At 41.0% G+C, this 20,258-nt stretch overlaps 1 protein-coding gene across 1 annotated transcript in view; it reads right to left on the reverse strand.

The window, feature by feature from the left end:
- LAMA4 (laminin subunit alpha 4) overlaps positions 1–20,258 on the reverse strand; it is a 154,230-nt gene that overhangs the window by 60,274 nt on the left and 73,698 nt on the right. Inside the window, exons 7-11 of the mRNA XM_006157017.3 lie at positions 19,545–19,696; positions 17,138–17,248; positions 9,150–9,261; positions 5,881–6,051; positions 3,499–3,692 (exon numbers count right to left, since the gene is read on the reverse strand). Coding sequence (XP_006157079.1) covers positions 3,499–3,692; positions 5,881–6,051; positions 9,150–9,261; positions 17,138–17,248; positions 19,545–19,696 — 740 coding nt within the window. The remainder of the gene's footprint in view (positions 1–3,498; positions 3,693–5,880; positions 6,052–9,149; positions 9,262–17,137; positions 17,249–19,544; positions 19,697–20,258) is intronic.

The following is a 20,258-nucleotide window of genomic DNA, read 5'->3' on the forward strand; positions in this document are numbered from 1 at the left end:
ACAGAAGTGAGGCTGACTTGGGCAGGATGGAGACATCTTGATGGGAATAGAAAATCAGGAAGGGGAAATGGGGGCAAAAGGAGTTGACTTGTAGCAGGGAATAGTGGAGCATATCCACGTAGCTATTCCTTCAGACAGACATCGACATAAAAGTTAAACCATGGGGCTCAGTGGCAGATAAGGATGCAGACCCACAAATGCCTTTCAAGAACCAAAGCAGTGTGATCAGGTGAAGTCACTCTTTGGGGAGGAGATGAGGGCAAAAGGGGTGAACTTCAGCTCATACCAACTCCAAAGGTCAGGAAGAGGAAGAACTGGGACTGAAAGGGGTTTCAAAATGCCTCAGTGCTGCGCTGTTCTCTTCCTGAAACCTTGCTCAGGTTGTTCATTTGCACTCAGTAGAGGAGTTTGTTTAGCATAGCTAAAATGAGGCATGCCATCTGTCTGAATCAGTAAAATGCCAAATCCCTGCTATCCACATGCATGAGGTTTTTAAAAAAATTGTGCACAAGAAAAGTTTAATTAAAAGCAATTTGGAAGAACTGGATGTGGCACAGAGGTAAAATGTGACACTGTGAGGCTGACCCACGTGCGAAGGGTCTGGGTTTACTTCCAGAGACCTCCTTGAACATGGCTGTCATTTGAGTGTACAAGGTCCAGGGCTGACTGAGGCTGGGTGGGGTGAAGTGGATTGCAGCACCAAGACTCTATTGGTAGTGCTATCTCTGTCACTTATGGAAGAAATAAATAAGTAAACTTTTTACAAAGCTATTTTGGCATAATGGTTATGTTGTTGGACTCCAAATGGTTGGCTGCGGTTCGAGCCCCAGACCTGGCAGCTTAAAACTCAATGCCGGGTGAATGTGTGAGCATGCCCAAGATCCCGTGAGGAGAATAGAGGAGAAAGGATTGTGGTGTGGCCATCCCCTGTGGGGTGTGATTTCTCACTTTCTTTATCTCTGTCTCTCTGGGTGAGCATGCATGCCCTATAGCATAAATCTCTCTCTCTCAAAAAACAAAAACTATTTTGGCAATCATTCACTTTTAGAACTGAAGTCTTTTCATATGAGTAACACTGTCCACTTATTGCTTATGACATTTACAAAATCCGGTGTGCCCTGGCACACACTGAAGTTTACCAACTGCTAGCAAATCAGCTGGTTGGTGCCTATGCAGAAATTTTGATTCTGCTGATTTAGATATTCATGCACTGACTGCGCATGATCCTTTCTCACTGTGGACCTTATAAAGGACTTCTCACTCCAAAAATCCATTCCTAAAAATCAATCAACAGACAACTAGACATGTTAACGTGCGGTGTGCTTGGATGTGTTCTCTAGCTCAGATCTATGTAGAAGACAGATCACTTCGTTAAGACTGACAACTCACAGGGGCCAGCAGGTGGTGTGGAAGTTAAGGCACTGGACTCCCACATGGCTGACCGCAGTTGGAGGTTCAGAGCTGGAGGCTTGCTTTCTCACTTCCCTCTCTCTCTCTCTGTCTCTCTATAGTGAGTGCACATGCCCTATAGCAAATTAAAAATTAAAAAAAATAATAAAAATGGACAAATCACAATTTTACAGAGATGTCTTGAAATCTGACGTAGCAGTAATCTGTTAAGGAGAGAAGCCAAGAGCCCAGGCAGAGAAAATTGCCCATGGGAGAGGCTCAAAGGGCTGGAGTAATCACTGCGCACAGAATTACTGGAAAGGTGGGGCTGACTTGGACAGGATGAAGACACCTTGATGGTCGCGGAAAATCAGGAAGTATTGGGGGGAAAGAGGTGACTTATAGCAGTGAGATTCCCAAGAGATTACTGCTACCTCAGATTTCAAGGCGTCTCTGTAATTACTGAGACTTGCCAGTTTTTTTCACCACACAGTGTACCACTATTAGCCCCTTCTTATGGCAAACAGGAAGTAAGGTCTTATTACAGAGAAATAAGCAAGACCCTTACTCTGATGTGGCTGGGGTCTCCTGCCAGCCATTGCTATGGTAGCAGTCTTCACTGGCAGGCCCACAGCTCCCTAGAGGAGAGAACAATATTCTGGGTTTTTAATCTAGGAGCCCCTGGAATTGTTGTATGAGGCCGCAGTGCCTTTTCTCTCTTACTTAAATGCTCTGAATTCTCTCCTGGGAATAGAACATTGTTAGCCTGCAAGCAAGGGGCCTGGATTTAAATTTCTCTGGATGGGGAGACTCACTTATTTCTCAGAAGTGAAAATACATCTTTGATGAACTTGTGCACAATAGGACAAAATCAAATTCCACTTAAGGATTTTAATTGAAAGTCCACAAGGATATTAATTTAAAATATTAGCTGAGTTATTACTTTATGTCTTGCATTTATATAACAAGAATGCTATCCTACCATTACTGTTCCCATCACTCCCCCCCCCCAAATTTAATAGTTCATTCCTATTTTAGAAAATTGTGGCATGACTATAATTCATTATTATTTAGGAAATTTTATGACTCTTAGTGAAGGCAAGTGAGGACTAAAAATCAGGACAGGGAGCCCAGTTTAAGTAATTTTACTGTTAATAGAAGTACATATCGGAATGAATCTGCTCACAGGTGCTTTTTATTTGTTCCCATTTCTTTTCTGCTCTAATCTTTCCATCCAGTCATGCATGTGTCATCTCAGGGTGGGTGGTTGTGAGCACATCCATTGGTCTGTGTGGACATGTGACCATCTTTGTTCTCAAACCCCCGGTGGGGGCAGGCACAAACTCCAGCCCCCTGGGAGGATCATCTGGATAAGCTCTGGCTATGTCCGGAAAAATTGTCCTCACCTCTTGGCATTCATGTGGCTTTAGTTTGAATGAGCCTTTCTCTCTCTGCAACTGCTGACCAGCCAGGCTGTAAGTTTGCTTATTTTGCCTTTCCAAAAAGTACACATATTACATGTAATGTGCCTTCCCCACAATTACACACATCTGGAGCACATGGTTCTGGGTTGCTTTGTTGCTTTAATGCTCTCAGTATAAAAAAGTTACGCATAAAAATAGCTCATTGCTTACCACTTGCAATGTATTAATTAAAGAAAGGCATTCATACACATGGATACAAGCCCCGAGAACGTTTACATTCTTGCCAAACAATTATCATAGTTTCACTTTGATTTTAACTACACACTCTCAAATGAATAATTCACAGCGGCTAATGTACCCATATTTTAAAAATATGAATGTTTAAATAGACTAATACATTTTAAAAAGTATTAGTTATTTTATTTTATTGATTATTATTTTTAATTTGCTTTAGGGCAGGTGCACTCACCAGAGAGAGACACACGGAAAGAGGAACAGTGAGAAAGCAAGCTGCCAGGTCTGGGACATGAACCATGGTTGGCTTTGTGGTAGTCCAGCACCTTAATCACCATACCACTTGATGGCTCCAAATAGACCACTATAAAATGCACCTACTGGCTGTTTCTTCTTGGTGTAACTTGACATTGTCTACCTGAAATTCATTTACAGTTACCACCTATTGTACCTCATGGTCCCGTTGCCTGGCTGCTGTGGCCCTGTTCATATCTTCGGCATCCCTGACATGGTTAAGAGCCTGGACAAGTGATTCCTGGAGGTCTGATAACTTGGCGTTGTAGTCATCCAGCTGCTCCAGGACGACAGGAAACAGAGAGCGGGTATCATTGAAGAGCCTCTGCCAGCTCTCAGCCTGGGTCAACACTGAGAAGAAACAGAGACAGAAACTCAATCTGGGCTTCTCCTGTCTCCTCCCATTCCCCCCTGCCCCCCCAGCATTTAGCAAAGCTGCAAAATTGTCAGGCCTTCTCTTCTTCAGTGATAGAGACTGAAGCTGTTCACAAAAACAGTCCCATGCTTTACATTTGAAGTAGAAAATGCTGTTTTGTAGGATTTGAGAGCTCCTGAACAACAGTCAGAAGGATTTGATTCGTTTTCCTGTTGAGAGTATGCTTTAGGTGGAAACCACATAATTATGCCATGCTTATTATTACCTAGATTACTAATAATTTTACCATGTAAAGGGGAGTGGGTATACCATGGTTTTAAATATTACAAATAATCAAAATGATCTTATCAAAAATAAAGCAAAATAACGTTCATAGTCATTTTCTGTAGTCTCTCCAGGCAACTGTTTTTAGTTAGTTCCTTGAGGTCAAATCCAAACGATGATTTTGGATGGAGTAAAAAAGTAAATGGCAATGATATGATGCTATTCTTAAATTTTGTCCATATTCTCTGCTCAAGCGCACATGCATTGACCGTACACCTAATTCTATTTTTCTTCGGTCTGTTTTACTGAGGTTTTATATGTTCTTTCATCACTGCAAACAAAAGATGTGTGTTCATGGCTGAATACAGAAAGTGGTTGAAAATGCATCCACTAGGTGGAAGGAGGCTCAGTGGAAGAGGTGGCTTCCCTTTCCCCAGGGAAGTCTTATTACACTGCAAAGTAGGCAAAGAGCTTGACAGCATCTGGCTGCGACATTCGACATTCGAGCTTCAGCTTTCCTGACAGCTGACCTCATCCTGACTCAGAAATGGGGCCTCAGATTCTTCTTTGGTTGTTACTATTTCTAAGACTTGACACACTTGCTAATGTAAGAAAACTTTATGTCAAGAATGTTCTTCTTCTAGAGTAACAGAGCAGTAGAAGTTGAGAGTGACCATTGTAGGAAAATGACCTAGTAAATGCATTTTTCATCCTTTTTGTGTCATCAGCCCCAGCGCGATTTATTAATTACAGTCTTTAGACCCTTTCTTATATTGTGTTTAAAAATGCATAGAATTAAAATGAATATCAATATATTAACCCAAATTGTTAATATAATAATATATACATATATACATGCTCATTTATTAATGTATTAAGTAATAAGACTCAGGGTTGAGTCTAATAATTACCATGATTTTGAATTATCTCATTGTTGTGAGTTATCAGCAACAGCTAAAATATGATATGGAAATCTTTGATTTCATTTGATAACTATGTAGATTAGAATGTACACAGATTCTTTGCAATTCTTCCCATCAACAGTGAGGTCTATTTTTCTACCTCTTAAATCTGGGCTGGTCTTGATCAAAAGAATGGATTTGACCTTGTTTATTTCCAAGCCTAGGCCTCAAGAGACCTTGCATGTTTTCATTCTTGCCCTCTTAGAAGACTGCCACCTTATAAATGAGCCAGCCTCCCTGAGGTAAGACCTCCACATGCAGAGAGAGGCCCGTCTCCTCAGCTAGCCCCAGATATGTGAGTGAGTTCAGCCCGTGCCATATGGACAGGGATGAGCTGTCTAGTCTGAGTCTAACCTGAATAGTCAGCCCATGAAATCAGGAGCAAATATCAATAAATGGCTATGGTTTTAAATAAATATATTTGGAGTAATTGTTAAATAGTAATTGATAACTGATGTAATGACCAAGTCATAGATTCAAACTGTGGTTTGGTGCCTACATTAATCAGTCAAGGAAGTTAAAAGTCATTCACAACCCTGAGTACATAAATATTCCTGGGCCTGTAGCATTTCTGACTTCTCCAGTAAAAGTTTTCTTACTATGGTCCTGGGAATTGGTTCTCCTTCAGTTTCCTTCCTTCAGAGTTTTCACCAACTGCCAAGTCCCTAATCCCTACCCATAGGAGTAAAGTTCTGTAGATTACTTGTGGAATCTCAGCTGTTTTTCAAGGGCTCAAAATTGGATCTGGGTCTAGAAATCTCGGTCATAGAGTCAAGTTGTCCTGAGTAATTCCCTGAGGCCACTTAGAAACACTGAATAGCTCTGGATATTAGGAATTGATTGCTTTCAATAATCTTTGCTGCATGGTTTGGTCTCCTTTTCTGGACCCACAAAAAAGCAGGCATGTGCTGGTCAGCTGCAAGTTGAAGACACCTACATTCATGGGCCTCGTCTGCCTCTTCGTCCACAAGCTCCCTTTGGGTGAGGAAAGGTTGACGGTGCCTGATCTCTTCAAGCATCTTCTGGGCCAAGACCAGCTTTTCAGAGATTTCCTCAGGGCTAAAAAATTCCTGCTGTTTCCCATAGTAGAGCATCTTCTTGTTGATCTCTGAAAGGAAGAACATGGTGAAATAAGGCATCAGGGAAATGACTGGTCATTTCATACGATGAGACTGCAAACAGGCATGAGGCTGGCAGGAAAGTTCAGGGTTGATCCTGAAATGAAAGACAGGTTCATTCAAGGACATACTGTGAACACTGATACCACCATGGAAATTTATTACATATTCTAATAAGGAGAAAAACCTGAGGAAACCTCTTAAAACTTTCCCTGCTTTCCATGTGGTATGTCCTGAATGGGAATGGGTTAACGCAAAGCCTCCTTGCTTCCATTTCCATCTTGGTTCCACAGTGATTTAAGAATGTTAGTATCTAGGACACAAAAATATGGGATCTTTGATCAGCCTTTTACAGAATGTGAAAGACTTAACTTGGAGATTTTTGGAGATTTCCTGTCACACAGAGGATACATTGGAGAAGTTAATTGTATTATACTCAAGGAATTGACCAAAGCTCTAATCTGAAATTAGAGTATATTGATAATTATCCAAATGAATATTCCAGATTGTTTTATAGATTAGATATAAAATAGGGGCTTGTTATATATGACATGAATTTTTGCTCATTAGTCTAGCTTTTTGGGAATTGCTATTTGCCTTCTGCTGTAGGACTTCTTATCAAGTTTGGACCATTTTTGACTCTGGGTCATTTTAACCCTATTTCCACAGTAGGGTGGAGAATTTTAGAACTGGGGGACCACTGAAATTCAGAAAGCTTAGGTGACTTATCTAAACACTGACAGAGGTGGTGCAGTTCTCCCATTCCCTCATTTCTGCTACATACTTATTATCAGAAGACAGGTAATTGCCATCGTGCCCCATGGCAGCTCCTGGAGGAAACATTTTATCTTCCTGGCGTAAATGAAATTGTGTGTCTGTGGTTTACTATGATCTATGTGGTTGGGCCGACAAGATAGGTAAACAAACACTAATGTCATATAAATCATATCATGATAAGGGGTTGTATTTTATATGGATAAGCTCGAAGGTCACCAGTAGATATTGTAGAGATGGCTGGGAATAAGAAGTGACACACCGTGGGTGTGATGCAGCATTTCAGAATTCTGAGAGGAGGGAGATAAATGGCGGGAAAAGTTTGTAATACTATAAATATTACTGACAAGTTATAGGGATATTAATATATGTTATAAAACAAGTATGAAAGGATTAAACAGTTTCATATTTGATAAAGACTTAACATTTTCAGTAAAGTCTAAAATACTAACCAACAAATAAATAGATATATTTTTTTCTTAGCTCTAACACTTGCAATGCTGAATTCTTTGGCATTTTGATGAAAATATTATATTTACCACCTTAGTTTTATTTCAGCCACCTTTAATATAGATTAGAAAAGGAAATATAGCCTAACATTTTTGCACTTGGTCTTTGGAGACTGTTCATATATTATCTGTAAAGGCAAAAACTGATGGAACTTACTGCTTTCCATTCAAATTTGTTTTGTATTTTTTCGTTCTTTCTGATGCTTTAAGGATCAGATAAGAGGATCCACATTCTCTCCAAATGAAATATCTTAGAACAAAAATTTGGGTTATAACAGCGAAGCTGAATTCCTTTGTCTGAATGGCTTATTAGAGTTCTGGCATTTATTTCTTAATTGGATGAGGTCATCTGTTCTAGGGTCAATCTTAGGTTTTCAAGAATTCAGTCATAACTCTAAAATGTTATAGGAAAATAATATTTTATTCATAAATGCAGAAGTATGAGATAATGGGGATGGGTGTTAGGAGTGTTTGGCACGTGTTTTATAGTTCTCAGGGATAACCTAAATGCACGTCGATTGTTTTTATTGTGTATTATGGGCACTAAAGCAAATGAAGCAAATGCTTCAGTTGGCTTTCCATGTCCCTTTGTCCGGACTACGCCCCTGATACCTCAGTTGGAAGACACAAATCTTCCACGATGGCTCCCTTTACTCCTATCATGCCCTGAATTGCACTTGGTGTTATCTAGACCTTAATATACAGACAATAGAACTACGGAAAATGAAAATACTGGATCTTAGCAGGCTCCAACCCAAGAAAATTCTTTTTATCCTAGTAAATGAAATCTTCTGTTTTCTGCTAGTAAAATGAAGGCTGACTTTCAGTGTATTATTATTATTATTTTTTTTTCTCATTGAACTTTGTTTTAATGCATCTCACTTAAAATAGTCTTCAAGGCAGGGCCAGTAGGTGGCATGGTGGTTAAGGTACTGGACTCCCACATGGCTGTTAACGGTTTGAATCCTAGTCCTGACAGCTTGAAAATCACACTGTGCATGTGTGCATGCACGTCAAAATCCTGAGAGGAAAATGGAGAAAAGGGGGTTGTAATGTAGCCATTTCCCCCAGAGCGGGGTGATTTCTCACTTCCCCTTTCTCTGTATTTCTCTGTCTCTCCCCTCTCTGGTGAGCACGTGCACCCTTATTAAAAACAAAACAAAAACAAAAACAAAAAAACCTACAAGAACAAAAAAAGTTGTCTTCAAGACATGGCCTGCACTATTCAGCAGTTAGAGCACAAATAAATAAACCTCCGGGAAGGAAGGCATAATCTGTCATGAAGCTTTAGGGCAGAAAAGCTCACACAGCTTTCTCCCAGCTTTTCTTCCGGGGTGGGAAGAGCATGTTGCCTGATTGGCTTCAAGGGAAAAAGTGTCATAGAAACAATTTATGATAAGTTAAGTCAACCGACAGTTAACTGCCATTTTAACGACAATGATTTTTCTGCAAATAACTGAGAAATGTAGGTATTTTCTCTCAACCCTTGAATTCTAGAGACACCCTAGCATGTGGTTGCTTTGCTGGAAAGGTATTTTGACATTCCACTTCTGTGAAATGCCTGCAAAGCAAAAAAATTTTATGTATTCATTCTTGAATACCAACAGATAGTAAGTGGAGAGGAGTGCTCAAAAAATCCCAGATAAACAAACTTAAAATGAAGAACTTTAATAAATTTAAACCTATAATGCTCTACAAATTCCTGGCATAAGTGAGCACTAACAGTAGCCATTGTTTTAATTGTTGTTAATAACACATGCTTCCCTAATATTAAGCTGAACCAGAGGAGAATATAATATATTTACCTTGGATTTTATCCCTCATATCGTGGGCTTGCTCCGCAAGTTGAGTTGCATGGTTAATGGTCTCCATGCTTTCCTTCTGAATCAGCTGTCCCTTTATGGAGGCTCGATTTCCCTATAAATAATCCGCATGAGTACCAGATTAAATTTATAAGAAAGGAATGTATTCTATATGCACGTGGGAGTGAGTGAGCATAATGTATCCCACACACATAAATTTTTCTGGCATGCGAAAGTTCTGTAACATATAAAATGCTCCCAGAAATCATGCATGAAGGCTAAGGCGATGACCATTTTGAATCACAGAATGCTATAAAATCAGATCCTAAGCCATCAGTCACAGTTCAGTCCAAACCAACCACTTTTCCCGTGTCATTTATCCTTGGAATTTTTACTGTTATCTTGAGATGCCAGACTAGGAGATGGTTCATGTCTGTTGATCAATGAGATATTGTGTTGGCTGAAGAGCTTAAAGTTTCAAAGAGAAAACTGTTGAGTAAGTAGGCAGACCCTGAAATGCTCCATGCATCCTGTGGCTCCTGGGTGGTCTGACCATGGCTGAAACCAAATTACGACAGAGCTTTGAAGGATTACACTCACTGGGCTAAATGCTGCACTCAGTGTTTCCTTCCAAATTCCCAGCGACATCGATGGCACTTGTGTACAAATAACTGCTCAAGGAGATTTGGCTCAGGGTGAATGGAGCTCTTCTCTGAGAAGCTGATTCTATTCTTTCAGTTCAGTAGCTTCTGTTTCAGAGGTTCCACAGAGGATTTGTCAAAATTAAATCTGCACTCATCTGTGGTTTCTGAAGAAAGGGTGTGGGTGTGTGGGTGTGTATGTGGATGTATGTGTTTCTGTGTGTGGTTTAGGATGGAAGCTGATCTAAAAGCATTGAAGTGGTTTAAGGCGAAGACAGTGCCCAGCAGGAAGCTGAATGACACAGAAATATTGAAAACCTTTTTCTTGATGTAAAAAAGGTGTGTTTTCTGCTCTGCAAATGTAGAGGATGGAGGACATGACTTCCTTTTGGCTTTAGAAGGACTGGTTCATAGGTCATGTTTAAGAAGAGAAGTGGGACCAGCAGTTAGCATAATTGCTATGTCGCTGAACTCCCATATGGTCAACTATGGTTTGAGTCCCAGACCCGGTGGCTTAAACTCATGCCAGGCACATGCGTGTCCAAGATCCCAAAAGGAGAATGGAGGAGAAGGGATTGTGGCATGAACATCCTCCCTGGGGGGTGATTTCTTGCTTTCTTTCTCTCTGTCTCTGTCTTTCTGGTGAGTGCATGCTCCCTATAGTAAAACTTCTCAAAAAAAAAAAAAAAAAAAAAAAAAAAAAAGAAGGAGGAGGAGGAATTCTTCAGTCTAGCATTCATTCCCACTTGCCCTGTCAGGTGCTCTGTGGCTCTGCTCTGCAACTGAGTGCTGCGATGCCTGAATGTATTGCAGAATGATCTGCCAGACAGAGAGCTGGCACGCCCACTCTATGGTTTCCCCAGGATAGGAAGAGGCTCTTTCCAACTGCACTCCTTCTGTGTACTGTTCTGCCCAGAGGATCCTGCCATGATTTTACCTGGAACGTTTTTACAGTTCTCGGGTATAACCCCGTAAGATGGTCACAGAAGGGAGTGCAGAAGTGGTGTCACAGTAACTACGTGTCTGGAGGCTTTTTATTGGGCAAGTCATTGTCCCCTCCATTCGAGTAGTGCCAGTGGAGTGGTAAGCCTCCTGTGCAGCAACAATGCAGCCACCAATCCCTGCATAAACTGAGCTCTCTGAAGAGAAATTGCCTCCTGAGCCACCGTAGGCCTTCCAGTCTTATTCTTGGCATATTCTTTTTATTAAAAAATTACCTTTGTTCATGATCAAGCACATGCATGTGTGTATCAGAGTGACAGAGAGAGAGAGAGAGAGAGAGCAAGAGACGGACACCCTCCACAGGATCTGGTCAGGCCATGATCCCCTTCCTCCAGTCGTTCAGCCCATCTGATCCTGGGGATTCATATGCATGCCTGGTGTGTGTCAGGCTCACAGAGCTGGGGAGTTGAACTGTGGTCACCATGTGGAATGTGTCTTTTCTCGAGTAGTGCCTTATTGCTGCTCCATGGAGCTGACCTGATTTTGACTTATTCTAATGCTTCCCACAGGAAAAAATATGTGTTGTGGTCATTTAAAAATTAGATGATGCAGAAAATAAAATGATCATATTCTTGTTGTCACTTCCCCACCTTAAGAAATGTGACCATATATTTAAGAGATCTAAAATTTTTGAACAAGTTGATCTTTGATTCAATTTAAACTGAGCTACATTTGTGGAGCAGAAAACACATGTTTTTTATGTCAAGGGAAAGGTTTTTGTTATTTCTGTGTTATTCAACTTCCTTTTTTTATATGAAAACTGAATTGAAGCAACAAAAGACAGCTGGAGAATGTCCTAACTTTAAGAAAACCTCTTCTTTCTTATGAACGCCAGAGGGCGCTGAGAGCTACCTGTATGTACATAGTATATATGTGCGTATGTGTGTATATGTATGTATGTATAATACCCAATTGGTGGCAAAAAGGCACAGCTATTACTTCCCATTGTAAAATTACTGAATATAATATGTAGTGTTGTCTTATTTGAATGTTTAATGTTTTTGTAACTTTGTTATGGAAGGAAAATAATGATGTGGTACATGGTAAAACAGGCATAACTTGCTTTAAGAAAAGCTGAAATTAAAAATGTATGATCACAACTACGAACCGGTTGATGGTTGACATTACAAATGGATTAATCATTTATTTACCTCAACAGTGAATTCTCCTTGTACTTATTGTTACAATTACAAGATTTTTTGGTAATACGTGCATAAAGGGTAGTATACATAGAATATTGTTTTCAAAAGTCGACCAGATTGGGAACCAACAGTTAGCGTGATGGCTATGTCGCTGGACTCTCACGTAGTCGACCACGGTTCGTGTCCCGGACCCGGTGGCTTACAACTCACGCTGGGCGCGTGTGCGTGTGTGCCCAAGATCCCGAGAGGAGAATGGAGGAGAAGGGATTGCGGCGTGACCATCCCCCCAGGGGGGTGATTTCTAGCTTTCTGTCTCTATGTCTCTCTCTGTCTGTCTGGTGAGTGCAAGCGCCCTACAGTGAAAATCTCTCAAAAAAAAAAAAAAAAAGTCGACCAGATTAAGTGAGGGTGGTAACCAATATTTAGGAAAATGAAATATCTGATTGCTTAAATGGGGATACTTTTGAAAAAGGGGGAAGTTTTGATGATGACTCTGGGACACAGCATGAACAGAAATGGTCCTAACTCTGGGTCGGAATTGGTAACCAATGTGCAGACTGTGCCGTGACAGGACCTGTGCAGTGATACCTGCCTCTGTCGGTGTGTCTACCTCCTAAAAGCATGGATGGCTTCCAGATACCTTTCTGGCCTTGATCTATTCTCCGAGGTACAAACGGAAATCTCTAACTTCCCCCTGGGCATCCATAGATACTCCACTCTTAAAATGTACCGGGCTGTCCACTCGGTCTTCCTAGTCCTCCATTTCTCTATTCAGCACTTCCCTCCTTGCTACTCTTCATCTCCAATGGATCACCAAGTCTTTCTTACTCTACTTGTTGTCCTGGTCTCTCTTCCTCTTCCGTACTATCACGTCTCATCCTTGTTCATTGCAAATCCTTTTCACGCGAAAGCCAGGCAACCAACAGCCATTTTCATCTAGATTCTGTGAAGATCTCCTAACTCATTCCCCTAGCCCAATTTATCAATATCATCTTTACCACAGAGGAATGTTTCTGAAATGCAATCTGATCAGCTTATTGTACTAGGTAAATACTAAATGACTTCCAGAGTTCACAGGATCAAATCCACGTGTTTCTGGACATGGTGGGAAAGGTTTTCGAAGATCTGGCCTCTGACGACTTCTTTAGCATTAGTGCCTCTCTTCACCTACAATTAATCTCTGCAAAGGCAAGGCCAAAGTTATAATGCCCAGAGCATGCCATGTTGTTTTACATCTCTCTGCTCTGGTAGTACTTATTCAGTACTTGGAAATATTTGATAATACCCTAGTCTCTTTCTAGATTTTTTTGTCAGAGAGCTTAGGTGCTTGCCAGAGAGAGACAATGAGAGGGAAAGTGAGAAGTCATCCATGAGGGAAAATGGCCATGCTGCAACCCCTTCTCCTCCATTTTCCTCTCAGATTTGGGGCATGCATGTGTATGTATCTGACGCAATTTTCAAGCACCAGGTCCAGGACTCAAACCATGGATGGCCATGCGGGAGTCCTGCACCTTAACCACCACACCACCTGATGGACCTGACCCTAGTCAGTCTTAATACACAAGTCAATACTCACCTTCTCTGCTTTCTCTAAAAAAAAAACTGCTGAAAGAGCTCATTGTTAATCCCATAAAGTTACTCCTTGGTCTGTATTATACCTTCATTATTAAACACTGTGTCGTATCTTTTTTTAAAAACATATATGCTTCTCTAAAACACTGTGAACATCCAGAGAGCAGGGCCTTATTATATTTATTTCAGAATCCTTAGCATCGTGCATAATCACTGTTTTACACCTGGTGTTCAGTAATACTTCTAGAATATACTTATTTTGGGGCCAGCAGATGGCATAGCAATTATGTCACTGGACTCTCACATGGCCTGACTGTGGTTTGAATCCCAGATCCAGTGGCTTGAAAATCATGCCAGGTACATGTGCATGCATGACCAAGATCCCAAGAGGAGAATGCAAGAGAAGGGATCACAGCATGGACACCCCCTCCGGGGGTGATTTCTCACTGTCTCTGTTTCTATCTCCAGCAAACACATGTGCTCTAAGGCAAAAACCTTTAAGACATGTATACATACACACACACACACACACATATATACACATATGTATATATGTATATGTGTATATATACATATGTATATGTATGTGTATGTATGTGTGCGTGTATGTATATATATATACATATATATATATACTTATTTTTAATCTTGCTTTTTTGGAAGGACTAGAGATGAGGCTCAGATGCTTCTGATGTATGGAGATGACCTACTTTTCTTTTAGTTCTAAGGATCACTTTGCATATGTTGATCTGTAGGGAGATTTGCTGTAGCTAAAGGAGTAGAGAGGGTAGAGATGGAGAGGCAAAGCTAAAGGATGGTGCAGGACCATCTGGACCACTCTCGAAGACTGGGATCTGTGGTTCTGGCTCCCACAGTGGACTTCCAGACCCAGGTGGTGAGGGATAGCACCGAGGTTGGGAGAAGGCCACCATGTCTACCCAGCACCACCTGAGCATGGTGGCTCTGGGAACATAGAGAGTGGAATCTTAGCATGGTCTTTGTTTTTTTCTTTGTTTTTTTTTTTTTTTTTGCTATAGGGTGCATGTTCTTGCTAGAAAGACAGAGAGAGACAGAGAGACAAAAAGCAAGAAATCACCCCCCAAGAGGGATGGTCACGCCACAGTCCTTCTCCTCCATTCCCCTCTCAGAATTCTGGGCACACGTGAACATGCACCCGGTGTGAGTTTAAGCCACCGGGTCCGGGACTCAAACTGTGGTCGACTACATGGGAGTCCAGCGACATAGCCATTATGCCATCTGCTGGTCCCAGTCTTCGGTATTTTTAATATAGACATGGTCAGCAGTGACAAGAATGAGGTCCTTTTGCACACTCAATGGTTGTGATGTTCAGTACACTCTTGGTGAGTATACTGAACAATATGCCACCTATGCCACCCTGTCTTCTCTTTCTCAGAAGTAATTAATAGGAAAGGGCTGTGGGAGGGGGTGGGGGTGGGCCCAAAAGGGAGCTGAGGATCTAGATACGGAGTTTGGCACAAAACCAGTAACTTTATGTGAAAGTAATTTGTACAATTCAGGTACACAAACTTCATGTAACACATAAATTCCAAATGTAGGTACAAGGGGTCTTCAAAAAGTTCGTGGAAAATATGTGTTACAAAAAGCTGTATGGATATACGAAATTTTTTAGCAATGAAATCAACTTGTACTTTAATTCATTTTTTTCATAAAATTTTTAAAGTCCCATTGTATTACCTGTCAAGCTCAAGAGACAACATCACTGCGAGTTTCATCACTATGAAACACACAATGAAATTGGTCACTCTACTTAAACCCAAATATTAGTTATTTTCTTGTTAGAAGGTTTTCTAAGGCAAAGGTTTCCTTAAATCGTTCTAGAATCAGTTATGGGTATTTTAGACTAAGGGCTCCAAGGATGCTTGAGAAGTCATTAAGACAAGTTCTGAGCAGTTGTTTTCAAATGTTGTAGTAGCTTCTTGTACCGTTACAATTGTTGCTGTGAACAGAGCATTATTCTCACTAAAAACCGATGGAAACAGTCAGGTGTAAGTTCCTAGTAGATTTATCATCAACCTCCCACTTTGATGGTCAGTTCTTATTGTCTAGCAGCCTTTTCTGTAACCGATACATGGCTTCGAAGCTTGCATTATCTTTTCCTTCTGAAAATGTACATTTAACTTACGCAAGAAGTGGAGAAACTGGACAACAAAAGAATCAGTAACTTTTCCTAAGCAGCGAGAGGAGCCAATTTCGATGAATACATTTCCTCAGCAATTGAGATATTCTTGGCAAGTTCCAGCCATGATACCAAAATAACAATGCGTTTTCTCAAAGATTTCTTTCTTACTATTTTCTTGGAACCATTAGACAGTTCTTTGCTCTTCAAATGCTAGTGGTTGGATTAATATGCACCACTGCATGAGAGTTAGGGGAAAGTTTGTTAATGCGTTTTAAAGTAGATGAATTATCCAAGGGTACAATTAGAACAATTGATATCTTTAGAAATGTAATATCTTACAAGTTTGAGAAGTACCAGATCAACAGAGAGCACCAGAGTTGTTTTAACCTTTAATTTTGTAGCTAGTAAGAATTGTTTGTAACGTCAGACACCAGTGCATGGAAGCAGCAAGTCTCACATCATCTGGCCAGCACTTGTGGAGTAACATCAGGGAAAAAAATGTGTTAAACATTTTATATGTTACATATGGTGTCTTGTGACTTAGTTTATATTTTTCTGATTAGCATGAGGGATGGGTGGATATTTTTCCATTTGGCTCTTGGGGGCTTTATTGAATAGCCTCTTAGGGTGATTCTGCTAATATTTTAATGCTTTTCTCATCAATTTGTGACCATGTTTATAGGTCATATTTCCCTGGAACTTTGTCTCTAATTGACTTTTTGTTTTATTTAGTTGTTTTACGGGTCATTTTAAAACTTTATCTTGTCAAATCTATGATCTCTTTTTTTATTGTAATTCTTCATATTGTAGGTAAGTGTATTGTCATTCCCTTTCAAAGTTAGTAACTATTTAGTACTGTTTTCTTGTGGATTTGACATTTGGACTCAACTCTTTCATTTGTCTGGAATTTATTTTAGTCTGTGGTGTGAAATGAGGGTTGAAAATGACTTTTTTCCCCCTGCCAAACTGCAAAGTTGCTTTCTTGGGACAATTCCTTTTCTTTCCTTGTATCAGTTAATACATCCCTTAGTAAACATTTAAATTTTATACTGTATATAATGACATTTATTTCTGGATGCTCTATAGCTCTTAGCTATAAAATGCTAAGGCAAACAGCTGAATGACTATCCTGACTGAAACATCTATCAACCATATTAACAGCAAATATATAGAAAGTTCCCCATAAGCATGGTGTTTCAGGGAACCAATCAAAGCACATATTAACAGCAAATATATAGAAAGTTCCCCTTCAGCATGGTGTCTCAGGGAACCAATCAAAGCGGGGAACGACTGTGAAGGCAGAGTATGTTAACTTTCTCAGCAGGTCTGGCCTTGATTTATTTTCAGGCACCTTGGTCACTGGCATTTTTTTTTTTTTTCTGGGCTGTGTTAAGCCCCAGTCATTTGTGACTAGCCAGGCTCACACCAGCTAAATCCTTTCTTTGAAGGCAGTCCCAGAAACTAAACACATACCTTTTCAGCTAATTCCTCCACATCAGACAGAAAGCTTTTTATTGTGTTCTCAGCGTTGTTGATTTGTATCTTTCTCAGGACATACTGGTTTTCTCTTTCTGACAATTTTGCCTGTGGAAAAGGTATTTAGAAAATAATTAGTACATGTACGTGCTAGTTTTTTTTTAAAAATATACACAAAACTCTCTCAGTGTAATAGGACTTGGAGTACAGAGTGAGTCTCTTTTCTCAAAATACTTGGGTCCGCAGGCTGGTGTGAAGGGTGGGGTCTGCAGAGTGAACTGAGGCTGCTAGAGGCCGAATTTCTGCCCATCCTACTCCCTGGTCTAGAGACTCTGCTCTGGGGCTGGGCTGACTATGTATTATGCCTAATTTGTACATTATAAGCTAATGGTGACCCTGAGAGTCTAAGTTTTAAAACTTCAATTTACTGAGGCCTAGGAGAAACTGATCGACTCACCAGGATCAACGTAAATGCAGCTTAGAAAGTCACTTTCCTCTTTTTGATGTCAAGACTTCTTTTTCCGTCTTTTGTATTTTTGAGGAGCTGGTATAAATGCAGCTTTACTCAGATTACTCTGGAGGAAACCTATCCATGTTGGCACTGACTTCCTGTTAGCTGTGATGGTACAAATCTCGAAGTTATGCCACTGAGGGAGGAAGACAGCATCAAGCGGCCTAAATCTGGGTGGCTTGTCTGAAAACTAGTGCTGTCATTTTTTCAAACAGGTGAGTTGAACGAGAAGGACTCCTAGGTCTGGAACAGGATGCTCACTAAGATTCCATCCAGCTCTAGAATTTTATGATTTTTTGCTTTGGTGTACACTTTGTATGTTTTGGTCAGTTACACCTCCAAAAAGTAGAGTAATGAACACTTTCGATGGCAGATACTGTTCTAAGCAGTCTACGTATACCAACTCATGGAGTTCTCTCAGCAACCCCTGACATAGGTCCAGTAATTAGCCTTTATTCCAGATGTGGAAACTGAAGAATAAAGAGGTTAAACCATTTACCCAAGGTCACACAGCTGAAATACAGGCAGGCTTTAAATGCAAGCATCTGGTTTGAAAGTTTATGCTCTCAGCCATTATGTTAAATTGACTAACAAAGTATAACAATGGGCAGGTATTTATGCAAATACCCTTTCAGCTGTTATTTATTTATTTAAGAGAGATCTTTGCTATAAGGCACATGTGCTTGCAGGAGAGACAGAAATCACACTCCTTCCAGGGGGGATGGCCATACCACAATCCCTTCTCCTCCATTCTCCTCTTGGGATTTTGGGCACGCTTGGACACATGCCTGCTCTGAGTCTCAAGTCTCCGGTTCTGAGACTTGAGCTGTAGTCTACCATGTGGAGTTTAGCGACGTAACTGTTATGACATTTGCTGGTCTCAACTATTATTTTTAAATATGTCTGTTGGTTGGGATGGAAGTCCATAATTGAGGGGGAAAAATCTTAAAGCTTAGATATATAAGAACCTTTATAGTCTGCTGTTTTTACTATTGTTGCCTTCAATTTGTTTACTAGATATTAACCACTAGACCTATGAGGAGAAGCAGCATGTGTGTTTTTGTGTGTGTGTATGTGTGTGTGTGTGTGTGAGACAGAGAGAGAGAGAGAGAGAGAGAGAGAGAAAATGAGAAAGTACTTGTGTGAAAGGAAAGATGTGAGAGAGAGCAAGAGGGAGAACAGGATGTCTCTAGAGAAACTCCTCAAAACCTTGCAAATGGAGGGAACCAGCAGTTAGCGTAATGGCTATGTCGCTGGACTCCCACGTAGTCGACCGCGGTTCGCATCTCGGGCCCGGTGGCTTAAATCTCACGCCGGGCGCGTGTGCGTGCGTGCCCAAGATCCCGAGAGGAGAATGGAGGAGAAGGGATTGTGGCGTGACCATCCCCCCAGGGGGGTGATTTCTCGCTTTCTGTCTCTATGTCTCTCTCTGGCTGTCTGGCGAGCGCACGCGCCCTATAGCGAAAACCTCTCCAAAAAAAAAACCCAAAAAACTAAAACCTTGCAAATGGAGACTACCGTTATATTAGGTTTATGGTAATGACTTGAATAACTTATGTACAGCTTCATACAGGAAATAAGAATGTTTCTCTTCCCTTAATAGTCTTCTACATAGATAGAACTTTAGTCATTTTGTTTTCAATACAACCCCTTTTATGATAGTAAATTTTGTTTGGGCTGAAGCTCATGGCTACCATCAACTTCCCACAATTTTCTATGAAATTGTCTATGTTATATATGTGAGACCTACAGGTCTTAGCTTGGAATAGGGCTCAGGGACTCAGACATCAAAGGGACATAGGAAAAATAAATAAGGACATAGACAAAGTTGCTAGGAAAAACCCTGTTACACTAGAATAAAAATACAAGCAAAGGTCTAACGCTCGTGCCTACTTTGAGGAGGTAGATGGTGGAGTTCATGTCATTCACGTGCTTATGCGCAGCGGCCCCAGATGACACGCTCAGCAGCCCGGACTTGCTTTCTTCGATGGAGAGTGCTGCTAGCCGGAGGTCATCCGTCAGGTCCCAGATGCACTTATCACAGCCTGGAGGTGAGATGGGCATGCCACGTCTTTAAAATCAGAAGTCAGTTGGAAGCATACTGCTTTAAGTAGATCGTGAATATGCATTTCCTCAGTTAATTTCACTCTTATTTTTGTTTCCCAGGGAGCTGCTCGGGGTCACAGAACTAGTCCTTACACTGTTAAGTGGAATGGAGCCTGAGAAGAGCCAGACTGCACATCAGGTGCAATCTCTGCTTAACACATGAAAACTAAACCCACACAACAGGGAAAGCAGGCTAACATGAGCACTAACTGCTGAATTTAGAAAGAAAAAAAGTGCAAAAGGCAACCCATCGGAGAGATGGGTGGGTAAGGAGAAGTCTTGCCCGGTTTCCCCTGGTACTGGAAAGCCCTCTGGACTGATTCTGTGGTTGTCAGGCGTTGTCTCTTACTCAGTGCCAGCTTGTGAAAATGGCCATGCCGGGCACCCCAGCTTTTTATTAGCGCTTCTCAGTCAGTATTCAGGCGCTGGCACGGGGCCTTCGCCCCACCCCAGGGAGGGCGGGGCTCCTTCCCAGGGCCTCTCCTCCTGGCTGACTGACAC

The sequence above is a fragment of the Tupaia chinensis genome, unplaced genomic scaffold (assembly GCF_000334495.1).
Source record: "Tupaia chinensis unplaced genomic scaffold, TupChi_1.0 Scaffold000527_1, whole genome shotgun sequence".
Lineage (NCBI taxonomy): Eukaryota > Metazoa > Chordata > Mammalia > Scandentia > Tupaiidae > Tupaia > Tupaia belangeri.